Below are 16,275 nucleotides of genomic sequence, written 5' to 3'. Positions count from 1 at the left end.
ACTAAATCGCATAGTACGGAGCAGGCAGGTAGCCAGCCCAAAAATGTACGGGGACCCGGCTGAGGTTAGGAGGGACCCGATCCAGCCATATTATAGTTCATTTGCAAGCCTACCGTGAAAATTTTAGTGGGACAGGAAAAAATTTACGGGCGAACCAGCCCCCTAGACCCCCTGAATACGGGCCTGGTACGGAGATCTGATACTAGAGATGCGGATAGTCGAGAATCTGCTGCATTTATTTATTTATTTATTTTTACTGGTACAGATACGTTGTGCATGACGTGCAGGAACTTTTCTGCGTTCAAGATGTTATTTTTAGTTTTTGCAAAATTTTTGTGGAAGTTTTTTGAAATTTCCAGTGCCTATTTTCATATTTTAGTGCCTAAACATCCGGATTCTAGTTATGAAATACAGTATATGTAGGTAGGAAACCTATTTATATAAAAGGTTTTGTGTCCAAACATTTCGCGCCCAAGCGGCCGCACTTAAACGTCTCGCCCCCAAATGTCATGGACCCTGACCATCGAGGTAATTGTTTCAAGGCGAGTCCTCTTGCCTCTCACCATCGTGGTGCTTGTTTTAGGAGAGTCTCCTTGTTTCTCACACATCTCCATTGTTTACTGAAACAAATGTTCGAAATGGTGCCCGTTTTCTGCAACACACATTGCAAGTGTTACATGTACAGCGAGAGTCTGACGATGGATTGCGACGCACGATCGCAGTCTTTGCTTCATAGACTGTAATTTGAATGATAAAGAATGTATCGCAGAAAATAGTCACCATTTCGAACATTTTCTTATCACTTGTCAACGGCGTTTAGGGATGGGCATGAGCAAGTTCGAGAGAGTTTTCTGTGAAACTCAACTCGACTAGAAATAGATTTCTTTGAGCTCTACTCGAAACAAACATATTTGAGCTCGACTAGAAATATTCCCTCCAATTCGACTCGAATTCGGGTCGAGTTTCGAGTCGCGTTGACAGAAAACGAACCAAATCCTGTGTGTAGTTTCAAGTACTCTCTTCAAGTATCCTACATAGACAATACAATTATTATCAATGATACTATTGCATATAATAATAATAATAATAATAATAATAATAATAATAATAATAATAATAATAATAATAATAATAATAATAATAATAATAATAATAATAATAATAATAATTATTATTATTATTATTATTATTATTATTATTATTATTATTATTATTATTATTATTATTATTATAACACCGTATATAAATATGAAAGATAGGCGGTTTGTGTCTCAATACTAGAAACTAGTTGTCTTCCGACCTTAGTAGTCGTGAAGCTTAGGAAGCAAGGACATCGGGGTTTGAGATCCAGAGGAGGAAGTATTCCGGCTCGAGCCAAAAACTTAAAAGTTATAAGGCGCCGGCTAAACAAGTTCAAAACTGCTCGGATCGGGCTTAGGCCTATCAACCGCTCAAACAGCTCGGCTCACATCTCATTCACTAACGAGCCGAACCGAACAATAAGCCGAGCTTAACAGTTCAACCAACCGAACCTGCTCGAGTTCTAGACTCAATTCAACAAAACAGAAGAAATGGCTCATCCCAACCGAGCCGATGGCTCACCTCAAGCGAGCTGGCTCGAGACATCGGCTCAGTTGAGCCGAGTCGAACTAAGTTCGTTTTAAAAATCGCTTGTCGTCTTGTTATCGAGACGAGACTAGAAGCGATTAGTGTCCCCTCTCGTGAGCAGCACAAAAAGTATTCCACATTACTGCTTACATCTTGCATGACTTTCACTTTGCAGTCTCATATGGCCATCATTTCAAAACGAGTTAAAACGAGCTGAATGAGTGAGCTATTTATCAAACCCGATTCGACTCGGAACTCGAGTTCATAAACAATGAATTGGCTCAGAACTCATAGTTCGACTTGGCCCATCCCTAACAGTTTTTACCCATTTTGATGTTTTGAACATCACTGCGATATCTATCACGCAAGGAAAATATTTTTTTTTAAACAAAAGTTATGTTTTATGTTTTTTTACATGGAGAATGGGAATCAGGAATAAAAAAAGGAGTTGTTATTTAACATTGTAAAGTCGACCCCCTCCCGCCCCCAGGGCTTGGGGTAGGGGGTCGTGTGTGGTATCATTGGATGTCCCTCTTCGAGACGAAAAACTTTTATTACAACTTTTTCAAAATTCGATTTGTGGTTTTCCAGATATTCTGAAAAAAGTTTTAAATGCCTCATTTTTCGTGTTTGTAAGCCATTTTGATTTTTGTCGATTACAGCGCCATCTATCAGGCAACAAAAGAAATGTTCCAAACAAAAGTTACGTATTTGTTCATGGAGAATCAGAATATGCAATAAAAAATGGGGGTTCCTATTTAAGATTTCAAAGTTGACCCCCCTCCCGCCCCCGGGGGGTTGGGTAGAGGGTCGAGTGTGGTATCATTGGATGTCCCTCTTCGAGACGAACAACTTTTGCTACAAGTTTTTTAAAATCCGATTTGTGGTTTTCCAGATATTTCCAAAAACAGTTTTAAATGCTTCATTTTTCGTTTGTGAGCCATTTATATTTATATAAAACACTGTTTCAGACTTGATCTACATCAATAACTAAGATTCCTAACGGAATCATCGTAAAAACTAAGAATCCTGTTCTTTATAGATATCTAATGTACAAAGTCAGACAAGCAATGTTTGGTAATAACACAAAAATTCAGCTTCTCAAAGATAAACATATCAAAGCATCACCTCCGCCACGGCTCATTCCATTACTATCTGTAGTTATCCGTGGAGTTAATCTTACCTACACAAACAAGATATACTAGAGGAACTAAAACAGGATGATCCAGCATTGATAGATGATTTTTTGAATAACGGTGTCTACATCTATCATTGCTACCATCGTTTGGAGCATCTAGCACACCTCCAAATCTCTCACTACAGTGTGAAAATTGATTAACTTATAATGCACAACCAACGAAAAAATACACAAATCCTTCCGTGTGCTCCCATTGTAAAGAATATCATAAACTAAAGGAGTATCCTAAGCTCAATGAACATTTCAGGTGCAAGCCTGCGATATGAAACATCCAACTTAGTCCTCCAAGTGTAAAGGCAAACTTAAACTGCTTCCAGATATGCCAGAGACTGTCCTACCCTTACGCGTCCATGTCTCGTTATGTCGAACCAGCATCTCAGTGACCACGCAAACATCCTTCTTATCACCACCTAATGTGGAAAATATTTTGAAATTCATCACTATCGGTCTTCAAAATGTCTTTTCTTTCCAGAGAGAAACTATTATAAATCACGCAACCAAAGCTGCCGTCGATATATTCTAGCTTCACATGGCAGTAACATATTCTGTCCTATTTGCATAGTTAAATTTTTATTCTGAGACTCATCATGAATAATACAGACAGAGAAATAATATGTATTTCATTGCTATTATTCTATGTTCGTTCGCTAATTACCAACTGAGTTTTCTTAGAAACCTTAGTAACTCAGCACGGTTTGGGTACAAAACCTCGCGGCCAGAACCTCGCGGCGACAACCTCGCGGACCAAAACCTCGCCTGGCCAAAACCTCGCCTCCCAAAACCTCGCGGCCCAAAATCTCGCCAGGCCGAAACCTCGCCGCCCAAAACCTCGCGGGACAAAATCTCGCCGGGCCAAAACCCCGCCTGGCCAAAACCTCGCCGCCCAAAACGTCGCGGGCCAAAATCTCGCGGGGCGAAAACCTCGCCTGGCCAAAACCTCGCCACCCAAAACCTCGCGCCCCAAAATATCGCCATACCCAAAATCTCGCCTGACCAAAATGTAAATGTTCCAACAGATGATAAGAATGACGGTATAAAAGACGCTGTTTCAGAAGAAGTATCACGGGTATTTGACCAAGTCCCGCGATGCCATGTGAAAATTCTATTTCTGTATTAGAGGATTTCAATGTGAAGGTAGGGCGACAGGATGTTTTTAAACTGGTTATAGGGAAAGAAAGTCTGCATAAGGAAAGTAATGACAACTAACGAGGTTAGTTTTGTGAACTTTGGAACATCCAAAAACTTAAAATTTTAACAAAAATCTAATAATATTTATGAAAATATGAAACAATATATGAGTTTTTACGACGTCCCTTGATTATGTCCTATAGGTTAAAGGAGACGTAGATGACCAGGATGAAGGAAATGATCGAATAAAGAAAGTGGGAGGAAACGGGAATAACCCGAGAAAGCCCACGCACACGATGTTTTGTATATTATTATTATTATTATTATTATTATTATTATTTGTAACGTGGAATTGCATATTAGGAAACACATTGGGTAAATTTTAAAGAAAAGTTTCATTCGCGGCGAGGTTTTGGCACGGCGAGATTTTGTCCCGCGAGGTTTTGGCCACGCGAGGTTTTGGCTCGGCGAGATTTTGTCCCGCGAGCTTTTGGGCGGCGAGGTTTTGGGCGGCGATGTTTCGGCCGCGAGATTTTGTCCGTATACCATCATGCAGATATTATATCGTTCGTAAATAAATATTTCTAAGACGATCTGACCCATTCTATCTTTCACGTTATCATCTAATACGTTGACTTGCCACAAAACATCGCACGTGGTGGGTTGCAGCAATAACCATAAACACTCTCTTCCACGGCGCCATAGTAACCATCTTCGCTCGAGCATTATCCTGAACATTTCATACAGACGTTCTATTTTCAGCTGCTACTGTTACCATCGCCACCATCTATGTTTGATCTACGGAGCCACTTCCATATAGCTTTCTGAAGTACTTAGATCTCAACTTCAAAATGTACTTCTTCTTAGTAGATAATATCAACTACCATTCTCATACAGCAGCTCAGAAACAACGCTTTCACGATTTTCTGCAAACCACTCGTAGTTCCTTACTGCAGTTACCACATCCTACTCTTCGGGAAAGTGGCACTAGTCCTGACGTGACAATCATCTCTAATAATTTGTTACCACTTACTGCTATTGATGTTCTTCGTTCCATATGTAGTGATCATCTCCAAATCCTTCTCTCTATATCTCCACATCTGAAATTACCTGTATCCGCATCACCATCCGTAACAAGATATAACTTTTGCTAAACTTGCTGGAATCAGCAAAACAATTATATCACCTTCCGTAAATCTCTCAGTTACACTAACGTAGTCTCTCACGCTAAGGACTACGCAGTTAATAAAAGAGGCATCGAATTTTCCAGGCCTCTTTTATCATCACACGTCCTCGCTCTTCTCTGGCGCTCACGCGAGGACTTAACAGAGATTCTTCACTCAAATGATCGCCGATTTCTCCTCCTGCATCGTCAGTTCCAGCGTATGGTACAAAACTACAGAACTACAGCGTATGGTACAGTACCTCACAAACGTCTAGACTGGCGTGTCTCCTGTACTTCTTTGCGCCAAGAAACAAATTCAATTAAATACTGGAACACCTTTAAACGACTTACTTTTAAACAGGGCCCACAATATTTCATCGTATGTGTTGGTCAAGTACCAACGACAGATGCAAGAAAAGCCACTACTTTTTGCCAACTACCTTGAAGAAGGTTTCACTCCGCACACAACTCCGTTGTTTACTTGCCCTACGGACACACATATCTTAAACGAAGGATCTCTTACACAGTTATCTTTCCAACCTGATTTTGCACACCAGCTTCATCACGCAAATCAGCGTACCGCTCTAATAACATCAGAAGACATTACAGCTGTTCTACAATGGTGTTGCAACACAGCTCCGGGAGCAGACTCTATTATATATCGTCAACTTCGTAAGGCACCTATGACGTTTCTAGTGTTTCTTGCTTCATTATACACAACTACTTTATATACAGACTACTTTCGAACTCAATGGAAACTTCTAAAGACTTAGTCTTTCTAAAAACATTGCAAAGATCCAACTACTGTGTCATTCTACAAACCTACTGGTCTTACTGACGTCTTCAGCAAGACATTAGATATTTTTTGGTAAAACTGGTGCATCACTATCTACAAATGAAGTACAAACTGCCAACTATTAAATGCTGAATTTCGTTCATTCTATAGCACTGCTGATCAATTACTCAAACTTTCTACACTTCTTGTCAACCATTTCGATATGCGTTTTCCTTCTGTTTTGTCATTTTTCATGTTAAATGAGCGTTTGGTACTGTTTGGCACGAGAACTTAGTTTGTAAACTAAAACACTGGCTTCCTCATACTTATGTCCGATTCATTGGTAATTTTCTCCAACTCCAGGTTTTCGTACAAATTAACATGGCAAAGTCACACACCTTTCTACTCAGCACTGGTTTGCAACAGGGATCTATACTGTCACATCTATTATATATTTTCTATGTAGCTGATATGCCTCAACCTCAGTCTCCACTATACTCATTATGATTTTCTGGTGATATCGTTTAACTACCATTGGGATCTTCTGTTGATCGGATTAATCTACTTCTCAAACCAACTTTGGACAAACTCATTACATTGTGACTGAAATGGAAACTCAAACTAAATTGACATAAGACTCAGTGACCCTCTTTGGGCTCAAACGCAATAAATACTGTAGCAGTCAAAATCCAGAACATGTACAGTTAACTATTTTTGACTCTCGAATACCACTTCCAAACAGTCTCAAATAACTAGGTGCAACATTCGACAAATACCTTACTTAGAAGCCTCATCTGACATAACTGGAAGGCAATGCCTGACGCCGTCTGAACCTCTTACGGAACCTTAAAGGCACTACGTGGAGTCTCAATACAAAACGTCTACTGCTAACATGTAGTCCTTGTACGCTCAGGAATCATATATGAACATCTCGCCTGGTAAACGGCAGGAAAGACTTTCTATGAGCTCCTAATGATGATCGAAAAACACGCTTTACATCTGGCTTACTCTCTTCCATTCGACACTACCACTACCGTAATATGTCGTCGTGTTCAACTTCCAAAAATTTGGTCACACCGCTACCGTCTACTCCAACGCTGCATAACGACAAGAATCCAGCTGACCCATCCAATTGTCCATGTGCTGTTACCTGTGTCATTTCTTAGCTATATACGAACGCACCGAACCTTTAGACTAGCGTTTCCCAACCGGTGTGCCGCGGGACACTGTGATGCCGTGAATGGGCTAATGGTGTGCCGCGAGGGATCGAAACAAAATTCTTAATTTTTTAGCAATATATTATCAATTTTATTGCAAAACGTAGGGAAAAATTTATATTTGTATTTCACATTACTATGAACCTCTACTATGAATCTACAATTTTATGTTGCATACCGGGTTACTTTTCTGTACATTTGTAATGTTCAAAAAAGTATTTGTTATAATTGTTATGATCATTATTGTTTCTTTATTGTTCCAGACTATTTCGTAACTTGGAAATTTAAAATATCATTCAATCCTTTCGACAAACTACCTACATTTGTGCTTTAAAAGTACAAGAGATTTGTTTGTTTTTTCGTTATTTAGTGATCTTCCTTCTTAGTAAAAGGTTGGATACAGTTTTTAAACAGAAAGCGTATTTTTAGAAATCTGAGTCCCATATATCATTGCAATTGTTTTTTATTTGTAAATTAGAATGAAAAACAAACATAATGATTTACCAAGGGAAAAACATCGAAAGAGCATTCTTCTATTGGTAGGAGATCAATAGTCACAAAAAATACCACAGTGTTTTATATTTACAAATAATAATATCTACAAGTGTGCCGCGAGGATCCAGATAACACACGAAGCGTGCCGCAAGCTGAAAAAGGTTGGGAAACGCTGTCTTAGACCAATATAATCCAGACCGTCGTATCTACCACCGAAACACACATATTTGTTGTACGCAACCTCCATACACTATTAGAGACATCATGTACTCAAGAATAATTTTATCTCAGTAGTCAACTCTAGTCATTATCATCAACTCCTTTTTGTTATTACTTTTCCTACTTCAACCCATATTTTCATATAGCCCGGAACGATTATTCACAATTGATCATCCATACAGTTGAAAATATCTCTGGCTACATCCTCGGATGGGAATGAAACTCTTGTTAAAACAAGAATAGTTTTAGAAATCAATTTTCATACATAAGGAGAATTTTTTCTAACAAAGTGGATTGTTATATAGACTTTGCACGTACAAAAACATTTGTTCTGTATTTAAACGTAGAAAAAGTATGCACAGGTTAGTTTTCTTACGAAAACAACAGACGAAAATTAATATCATTGCTTACACAAGCAGTAAGATTTTTCATTCTCACTAATTAAAATAACCTCATTTTCCTTATCTAAAATCACTATTCTAATCGCTAAGAATCGCTTCTCGCTATCTGCTAGCGTTATAGTTTTGTGGAAACAAACGTTGAAACTGTAAATGACTAATTTGAACCAATCCGGTTTCCAGAAAAGTTAACGAAGGATACGTAACATTTCCTTGGGAGCTGAAGCGATTGCAAGATACCATCTTGATATCTCTTACCACTTCTGCTCTAATAATTACCGATAGACGGAAGGGTGGACAAAGCCGTTCTATAAGACTTTCGACACTTGATCATAGCATAGTTTGTAAATCTGAAAGGGTCAACTCGAGATCAAAATGTAGAGTAAGTGTCGGCTGAAGCAACATGCCCATTCAATTATTGAATGTACTAGTACATATGGAATGAGTGCAAGTTTTGATTTCTTGAAATCCGAATGAGTGAATTTTTTGTGAGCTTCTAGGCTAACCCTGTTTCCTCCACAATTTCAGATACACTGGTTCATTAATAGAATCTAGACTTAACGTAATCACTACATTTCTTTATTCGACTTTAGTGATATATTTATTCTCGAGTTATGATTCTTTATTTATCGTTTTTTGTGTTCTTTTCGAGAAAATTTAGGTAATAAGTTAGGCATTTGTGCACCCATTCCAGTCAATATTTTTAAACGGTTTTTCTGAGCACATGCTAAAATATTTCGGTGTTGTTACTCTGGATCCTAGTGTTGAAGAGATTAATTCAGTAACTTAACAGACGGATGTGAATAAGACATAATTGAAAATTGGCATACTTTCAAATTAATTAAAAGAAAGTAGTTGCATAATATAACATAAATACTTTCTACTCAATAGTTTTGAACATGAAACATATTCTATTCATTAATAGGCAACTATACATGTCAACCAGATAAGTTTCGATGTGATTCAGGAAGATGCATACTAAACAGTTGGATATGTGATGGTTTAGATGACTGTGGTGATGGAAGTGATGAAACTCAAACTCTTTGCGGTAAGTTCAAGTATTATTTTCTTTATTATTCACGAATAATGAAATGTCCTACGTTTTATAGTCGATAAAATTTTTGCATTTCTCTCTTTCGGAATTTAGATGCAACATTCTGCCGAACTCGCACTAGATTTGAGGAGCTCGTGTAATCACCTTAGTTAAACACTATTCCTTTTCCTGTCGTTCTAGGTAAAACAATAAAAACGCTGAAAGATTGTTTAATTGAATTGCTTGAACCAATATAATGGTAGGTCATATTTGGGTAAACTGGAAAAAGAAGATTGAATATCCCATGCAATTCACGGCAACGACACATACCAAGCTAACTCCTCTTGAAATCTGCTGCTACTTTTCCGAAATGAAACTTCCTACATGCTCTTTGTGGTTGGTGGGGCTATAGCAGTTCAGTGGTAGAGCTCTTACTTCAGGTGCATAGGATCTCTGGATGGATCCTGTCCAAGTAACTTTATAGTCGACGACATCGTGGGCTTGGCTTTTCTCGAGATACTCCTTTTTCCTCTCGCATTCTCATACAACCACTATATCCACCGTCATTCACTTGGTCTAATCATTCGTCTCCCTTAGTCTGAAGGACATAACGTGGGACGTTAAACGGAAATACTTCATTCATTTAATTCCTTCTGTGGTTCAATCACAACCCACTCCACCTAATCACTCAATTCCACCAGAAATGGTATTCCCACTATGTTCGCCCGAGCGTTTCAATTGTTCCAAAAGGAAAGCCTTACGTCAAATTTCAGATTTCTCAACTTAAGATTTTTCGAGATATGAGCATATGAATATGATAATTATATCCCCACTCCTTTACCTTCCCACCTGTTTTCTTTACTTCCATTTCAAATATCAAAATTGCTGAAATACTTGTTCGCTTATTTCAAATGAAAAGACTAAATGATAACTGCCAGATCTCTAAACTTAAGGGATTACAAGATATGTAGCCAGCATTAAACGAATCTCTCCTCTGACTACTATAACTTCATTAGATGTGCATCAGTACTTCCGGTGGCGTCACAAATACGTACAGATTCTACCAACTTACATTTAACTTATGACAACGTAAATAGCAAGGCTATGTGACAATGAAACAGACGTTCGCTGACCAATTGACTTAGAATAAGTTTTCCATTTTGAGATGCATGTGGTTCAACCGGTATCGTATATCAAAGATTTGTTCTGTGGATAAAGTATAATTTCACTTCATACTGCATATGAGAAGAAGAAGAACACTGATCATACATGTAATAGACAATGATTTCAATAAATTTAAAATATGAAATTTGAAAAAATTGAGGGATATAAATTTCTAAATCTTTGTATCTATTCATTAGCTTCCTCCAGATCTTCCTCAATCCAACATCTCTTTCCTTATCCTCAAGAAAAAGTCATTCTTGTCACGTTAAGTACGGACTGAAATTGAAAATCAAACATGTAAGAAAGTTCGGACATACCAGGGATCAAACCGAGACATTCTTACAAATCCAATCCTTTAAGCATTGTTCGTGCACAGCATATTGCATTGGTTTGAGGGAATATTATTGGTGAATTGGCAATGGCTTTCATGTTCTTGACGCTAATCCTTACATTTCCGACGCTTTGAACTCACGTTTACTGAGTATGAGTGCATTTCTGGGCATTTTTCGTTAAGTGTTTCCACACATGTGAATCACCCTGCTTCATCTGTTATGCTCTACCGACACTCCAGATGTCTTTCTAGAGCATTTGAGTACAAATTCGCTACAATTAATACTCAGAACGTCGCTGTTGGCAAGCATCCGTTCCTCGCGATTATGCAACCACACACAACGGGAATAAAGGTGTCCGCCATTTTGTATTTGTTCCAGATATCGACTTAGGACAAACGAATTATTGTTACCTGGTAGAAAGCCTATCAATTCATATCCATTTAACCAAGTTTCATTTGGCAGATTATCCGGGACTCCATACGTTCCCTTGGGGAATCCCTTGCGCGTGCACGGTAGGATTGCGAAACATGCAAAATTCAATAGATCAGGTATGACTTCTTCAGTGAATTTTTTACCCGCCCACTTTATGTTGGATAGTTTCCGAACTATTAGCGTCCGAAAGTCATTTTCCCACGCTTTCGGCACCTTGTAGATCTGAAACTATGTCCGATAGCAGAAAGTTGAAGAGAACTTTTTTTCTTGTCTCAGTGGCAGGAGTCACCTCCCAAAAGTTGTAACACTTATTTTGCAACACCCGATATATATATATATATATATATATATATATATATATATATATATATATATATATATATATATATATATATATATATAAAGTCAAGAAGGAATATAAAAGTCAATTTTAGCCACTAAAGCCCTATGAGGAAAGTTAAGTAATTTTCTTCGTTAGTTGAGTGAATTATTTTCCTCAGCCAACTGTTTAGGTGTACGTTGTTGCTTTTCAATCTTTTATTTTTAATTATGTCAAAGCAATCCTTATCAACTCATAAATTCAGCCTGTTTAACATAAGATTTGTGATGTAAAAGAAACTGACTTGTGCAAAATTACGTTTGTGCACTGCAAAAGATGCAATTTCCATTTTTTTTGTACCAAAGTCTAGTGTGCTACAGAAAACCATTTTATACAAAATAATTAAAGTATTTTACGAAATAGCACACCGGTTTAGGTGAATAGATTTTAAACAACGAGTTCGTGTTTTCAAATCCTGAAGTAGGTCAGTATTAGCTATTGTGGCTGTTAACCTACACCAAGCCTGAAAACATTTCTTTGAATAACTCTTTATCAACTATATTCAAATCTGAATCGGAAACAATATTATAAGAATTGAATTTATAAAATACTAGCTGAAAGCAGAGTGTTGTTCCTAAGTTTCTTCAATATTCAATCATTATTCTCTGAATTACAATAAATCAGAGTTAGATTCTCGATAGGATCTCATGTGGTTCGAATCGCACGTTAAGTGTGGGCTCATAAACAAATAGACCCACTGCTGAAAGAATGGTGAATTTTAATTATGCAACTATTATCTTTTCAGTTAATAAGAAAAGATAATAAAATCATTCTGCAATCTTTCTCTAACAAATAGAATTAGTGATTAAATTGCAGTTGCACATTTTGAAGTCGAAAAGTCGTAACGTTTTTAGAAACGTTTACGTTGTTTCTATTGTAATTACCGTGTATAATAGCGTTTCTGCGACTAAACAGAGCTTACCACGAATTAAAACTCAAGTATTTTTCCGTAATCTAATTTTAAAGACCTTACTTACACAAAACTGTTTGTGGAAATGAATATCAAGTGGAAATGGATATGCTAAGGTGAACTTGGTTATTATGCTGATACATTTAGGCTACAAACATTGTGATCTATTCATTGAGCTCAGCAGGCTTTTCTTCTTCCTAATTGAAATAAGAGACACATGTGCGTTTCATTTACTTTCCTTACCGTCTGTTAGGAACGTGAATTCTTGTATGCGACTGCGCCAATTATTAAACTACAGCAATGCTAAAAATTAATCATATAATATCGACTAAACAAAGCGCAATGCATTTTACTATGTATTTAACTATTAATCAGTGTCACAAGAAACACTATCAGTATAAAACTAGGGCTTGTGTATAGCCCGCTCCCCCCAGTTCTTTGTCACCGGAACTGGAAGTCACTACTACTACTACTACTACTACTACTACTACTAGTACTACTACCACTACTACTATTACTACTGCTACTACTATTACTACTACTACTTATATCGAGAACAGAACCCAACCAACCCCTGCGGGGCTTCTAACCAGTTCCTACTACTACTACTACTAGTATTGCTACTAACTACCACCACCACTACTACTACTAGTATTGCTACTAACTACCACCACCACTACTACTACTACTACTATTGCTACTACTACTAATACTACTACTTATACTAAAACCTCCTTACCACAAGATTTACATCTTAAATCTTTATAATATGCGATTCCGATTCATTATGAACTAATATGAATCGTTAGAATCACTATGATTCGTTAAAAATCGCTGGGGGGAGCGGGCTATACTCAATCCTAAAACTAGTTTCAGGAGCACATCGTCTATTACAAGCTGCATTCCACAAACTTCTAGAATGTCTTGTCTTCTTCACTCTAAAAAGTGTTTTGAAAAAAAAAGGGCACCGGGAAATAAACAGCTTGTGCCATAAATGCTAAAAAGAATGTTGTTGTGTGTTGAATAATTTCTTTGTAAAGTTTGTATTATTTGTATGTAATCGTGCAAATGGCGGAAGCCGCCATTTGCATTTTTATTTGCCGACTTACTAGTCCTATTGCCTGTAACATGTAACATTAATTATAAATTGTTCGTAAGTTAAATTATTCGTTAGTTGAGATAATGTATGTGAAAAAAAAAAACAATTAGTCAAATCCGAGTAAAATAGAAATGTCATAATCAGGTAAAAGATTGTCAAGTTGGCGATGGAGTTCCAACGGGAAGGAGAAGGCCAGTTACCCAGATGACCGGGGTGAAAATATTGAATAAAGGGAAAAATAAATGATATGAATACGTGTAAGTTAATTGTAATTGTGTGTAAATGTTTTCATGATCTAATGTGATGAGTGTAAATGGTATAAGATGAATATTTTTCACTTTAAACACTTCCTCTTCAGCAGATCACTATTCGAGATGTTTACACTGTCACGATCACCGCGGAACTCCCCTTCTAGAATGTCTCAACGCTCTACTTCTTTCTTCTACTTCCTTTTGTAACAAGGGCATGTGCACAAATTCATAACAGATTCCGCCCCTAACAGCAGCACTCAAGCTGTATGATATGTAGACCTTTAGGGATACGAAGAAACTGAACTCCTATCAGAAATCGAACTAGGGTATTCAGCACCATAGGTGCGCACGTAAACATATTGCAAGGGGAGAATTTACTAGAGAAAATGTACTTCCATGATTATTTCATAAAAAGCTTCGTAACATGCAGTTACTTCTTTTTTTAATACACATTCATAATTTTCTGAACATCTTCACAAAATAAAACGGCTGTATAAAATCAGACATGTAATAAATATTAGACGTTTCTGTATTATATAAACAAACTTCTCTTAATGTATCTTGTGAATACGAAATATAATTTTCGTTTTACTAGCAAATCGTACATGTGGACCGAATGAGTTTAGATGTAATTCTGGACAATGTATACCAAATTCATTTGTTTGTGATGGGGGAGATGATTGCCGAGATAGAAGTGAAGAAACAAATGTCATTTGTGGTAAGTTCACCAATCGTATTTATATTCTTTATATTAATAGAAGTGTCTGTTCTCACATAATACGATAAGAATACTGCAGATATTTGAAAAATGTATAAATGTAATTTTCACGATACACGTAATGACAAGCTCCAACTCATCCGTGTTGTTTTAACTCATAGAACACAGTCTCTGAATGACTTATTCCAACATATAATATGTTAGTATTTACTGCTAAACGAACAGCACTTTAATTTATCCTCGAACATGATCATTATTTTTATACATCCTGTGCTTCTCTGCAAGGACTTGCTAGACGTCATTATACATGAAAATCTAGAGTGTCTTCTGTAAACACATTCTCGTTCAAGACATTCTTGTGAATTAGAGCAACGGGTTGTGTCATCATATCTGTTGAATGCTTAGGCACATTTGTATTCGGGGAAACATGCCTTTCGACAGAGCAGAAAAAATGTGGCTGGTCTTACATCGGTTCATTCTTCCCCTTGCTTCGAAGTTTATAGTTGTTTTGTCCAAGAAAATGTGTCATCATTGGAAGCTGCATTGAAACCCAACAAACAAGCATAAGCATCGTTATTTAAATTATATTTACTTGGCAATTGATAGACATTGTCTCGCACAAGTCACGGGGATATATTATCCTATCTTTCGGAAACTCTAATATCACATATTACTATTTAGTGTATTTTACAATCTTTCCATATTGTACTGAAGATTGAAGATTGACCTTTCTTTTACCATTTCTTATATTTCTTATTTTTATCCTTTTATTTTCTATTTGAATTATTCTTGTTTGATTTTTTCCTGTATTTGTAATTTCTAAATGTGACAATTATTTAACTCCATGATACATATATTTAACTGAGATTTCATTCGTTCTTATTCTTTTATAAATCTTGTTAACGACCACTATTTTAATGACGGCTGTCCTTATAATCTGCCTGATTTGGCTTATGCCACTCTGATAATAGTAGTAAATAACATCACCGTTGAAATATTCATTAAACATCAATCAATTAAAATATGAATTATTTTGACTGTTAGAGCTGGAACATTTTCCGTGATCGCCTCTTTGATATATCCTCATGCTTTATCAAGGTGCAAGAGGATGTAACCAAAGATTACTAGAATATTCTTAGGATAATGAACTTACAATTAGAATTTTCAACATTCTTTTCTTCCACTGCACTTCCCTGATGTTTATCATATTCCAAAAAAGGATAACTGCATTGATTATGGTTGTTTCGTGCTGATTTCTTTATAAAATTCAACTTTGAATATCTTCTGAAAGAGTTAACGAAATGTGCCAAGTTCTAGCATCCAAGCCAACTTTTGCAATTGGAAAGAATTTTGCAGATGTGTTTTTCTTCCATTAATTTACTGTGGATGCGAGAACTATGCTCCTTGTTTTTCCTTTCAGCGGAAATGTTATTTTACGCTGGAGAAGTAGGTGACAAAATCAACATATTTTCAGATGAGTGTACAATTTAGAATTACTGTATCATTACATGTTTCGATGGATGATTCATTTTTCAAAGAAAAAGCGAAAAAGAAAAGCATTTGTAACGGCTTAGAAATAATTGTTTTGGAAATTTATATGTATTTCATGTTAGCTCAATGATGGAATGGGACTGCTAATCGTAAGATAGCGGGTAGGATTCCTATTTCGAACAGAGTTCTGGTACTCTTCAATGCAAGAAAAAAAATAAACCATAAAATATAAAATAAACCAGTTTTATAAATTCATACAATCA

General features: G+C 36.7%; 1 protein-coding gene across 2 annotated transcripts in view; it reads left to right on the top strand.

The window, feature by feature from the left end:
- Positions 1–16,275, top strand: part of LOC145680809 (uncharacterized) — a 708,231-nt gene that overhangs the window by 545,911 nt on the left and 146,045 nt on the right. For both annotated transcript variants that reach the window (XM_081751880.1, XM_081751881.1), the window contains 2 exons: positions 9,129–9,251; positions 14,399–14,521. In XM_081751880.1, the coding sequence (XP_081608006.1) occupies positions 9,129–9,251; positions 14,399–14,521 (246 nt within the window). The remainder of the gene's footprint in view (positions 1–9,128; positions 9,252–14,398; positions 14,522–16,275) is intronic.

The sequence above is a fragment of the Thermobia domestica genome, chromosome 3, assembly GCF_964235325.1.
Source record: "Thermobia domestica chromosome 3, izTheDome1.hap1.1, whole genome shotgun sequence".
Taxonomy (NCBI): Eukaryota; Metazoa; Arthropoda; class Insecta; order Zygentoma; family Lepismatidae; genus Thermobia; species Thermobia domestica.
The sequence above is the reverse complement of the archived record's forward strand: the minus strand, read 5'-3'. Positions and strand labels throughout refer to the sequence as shown.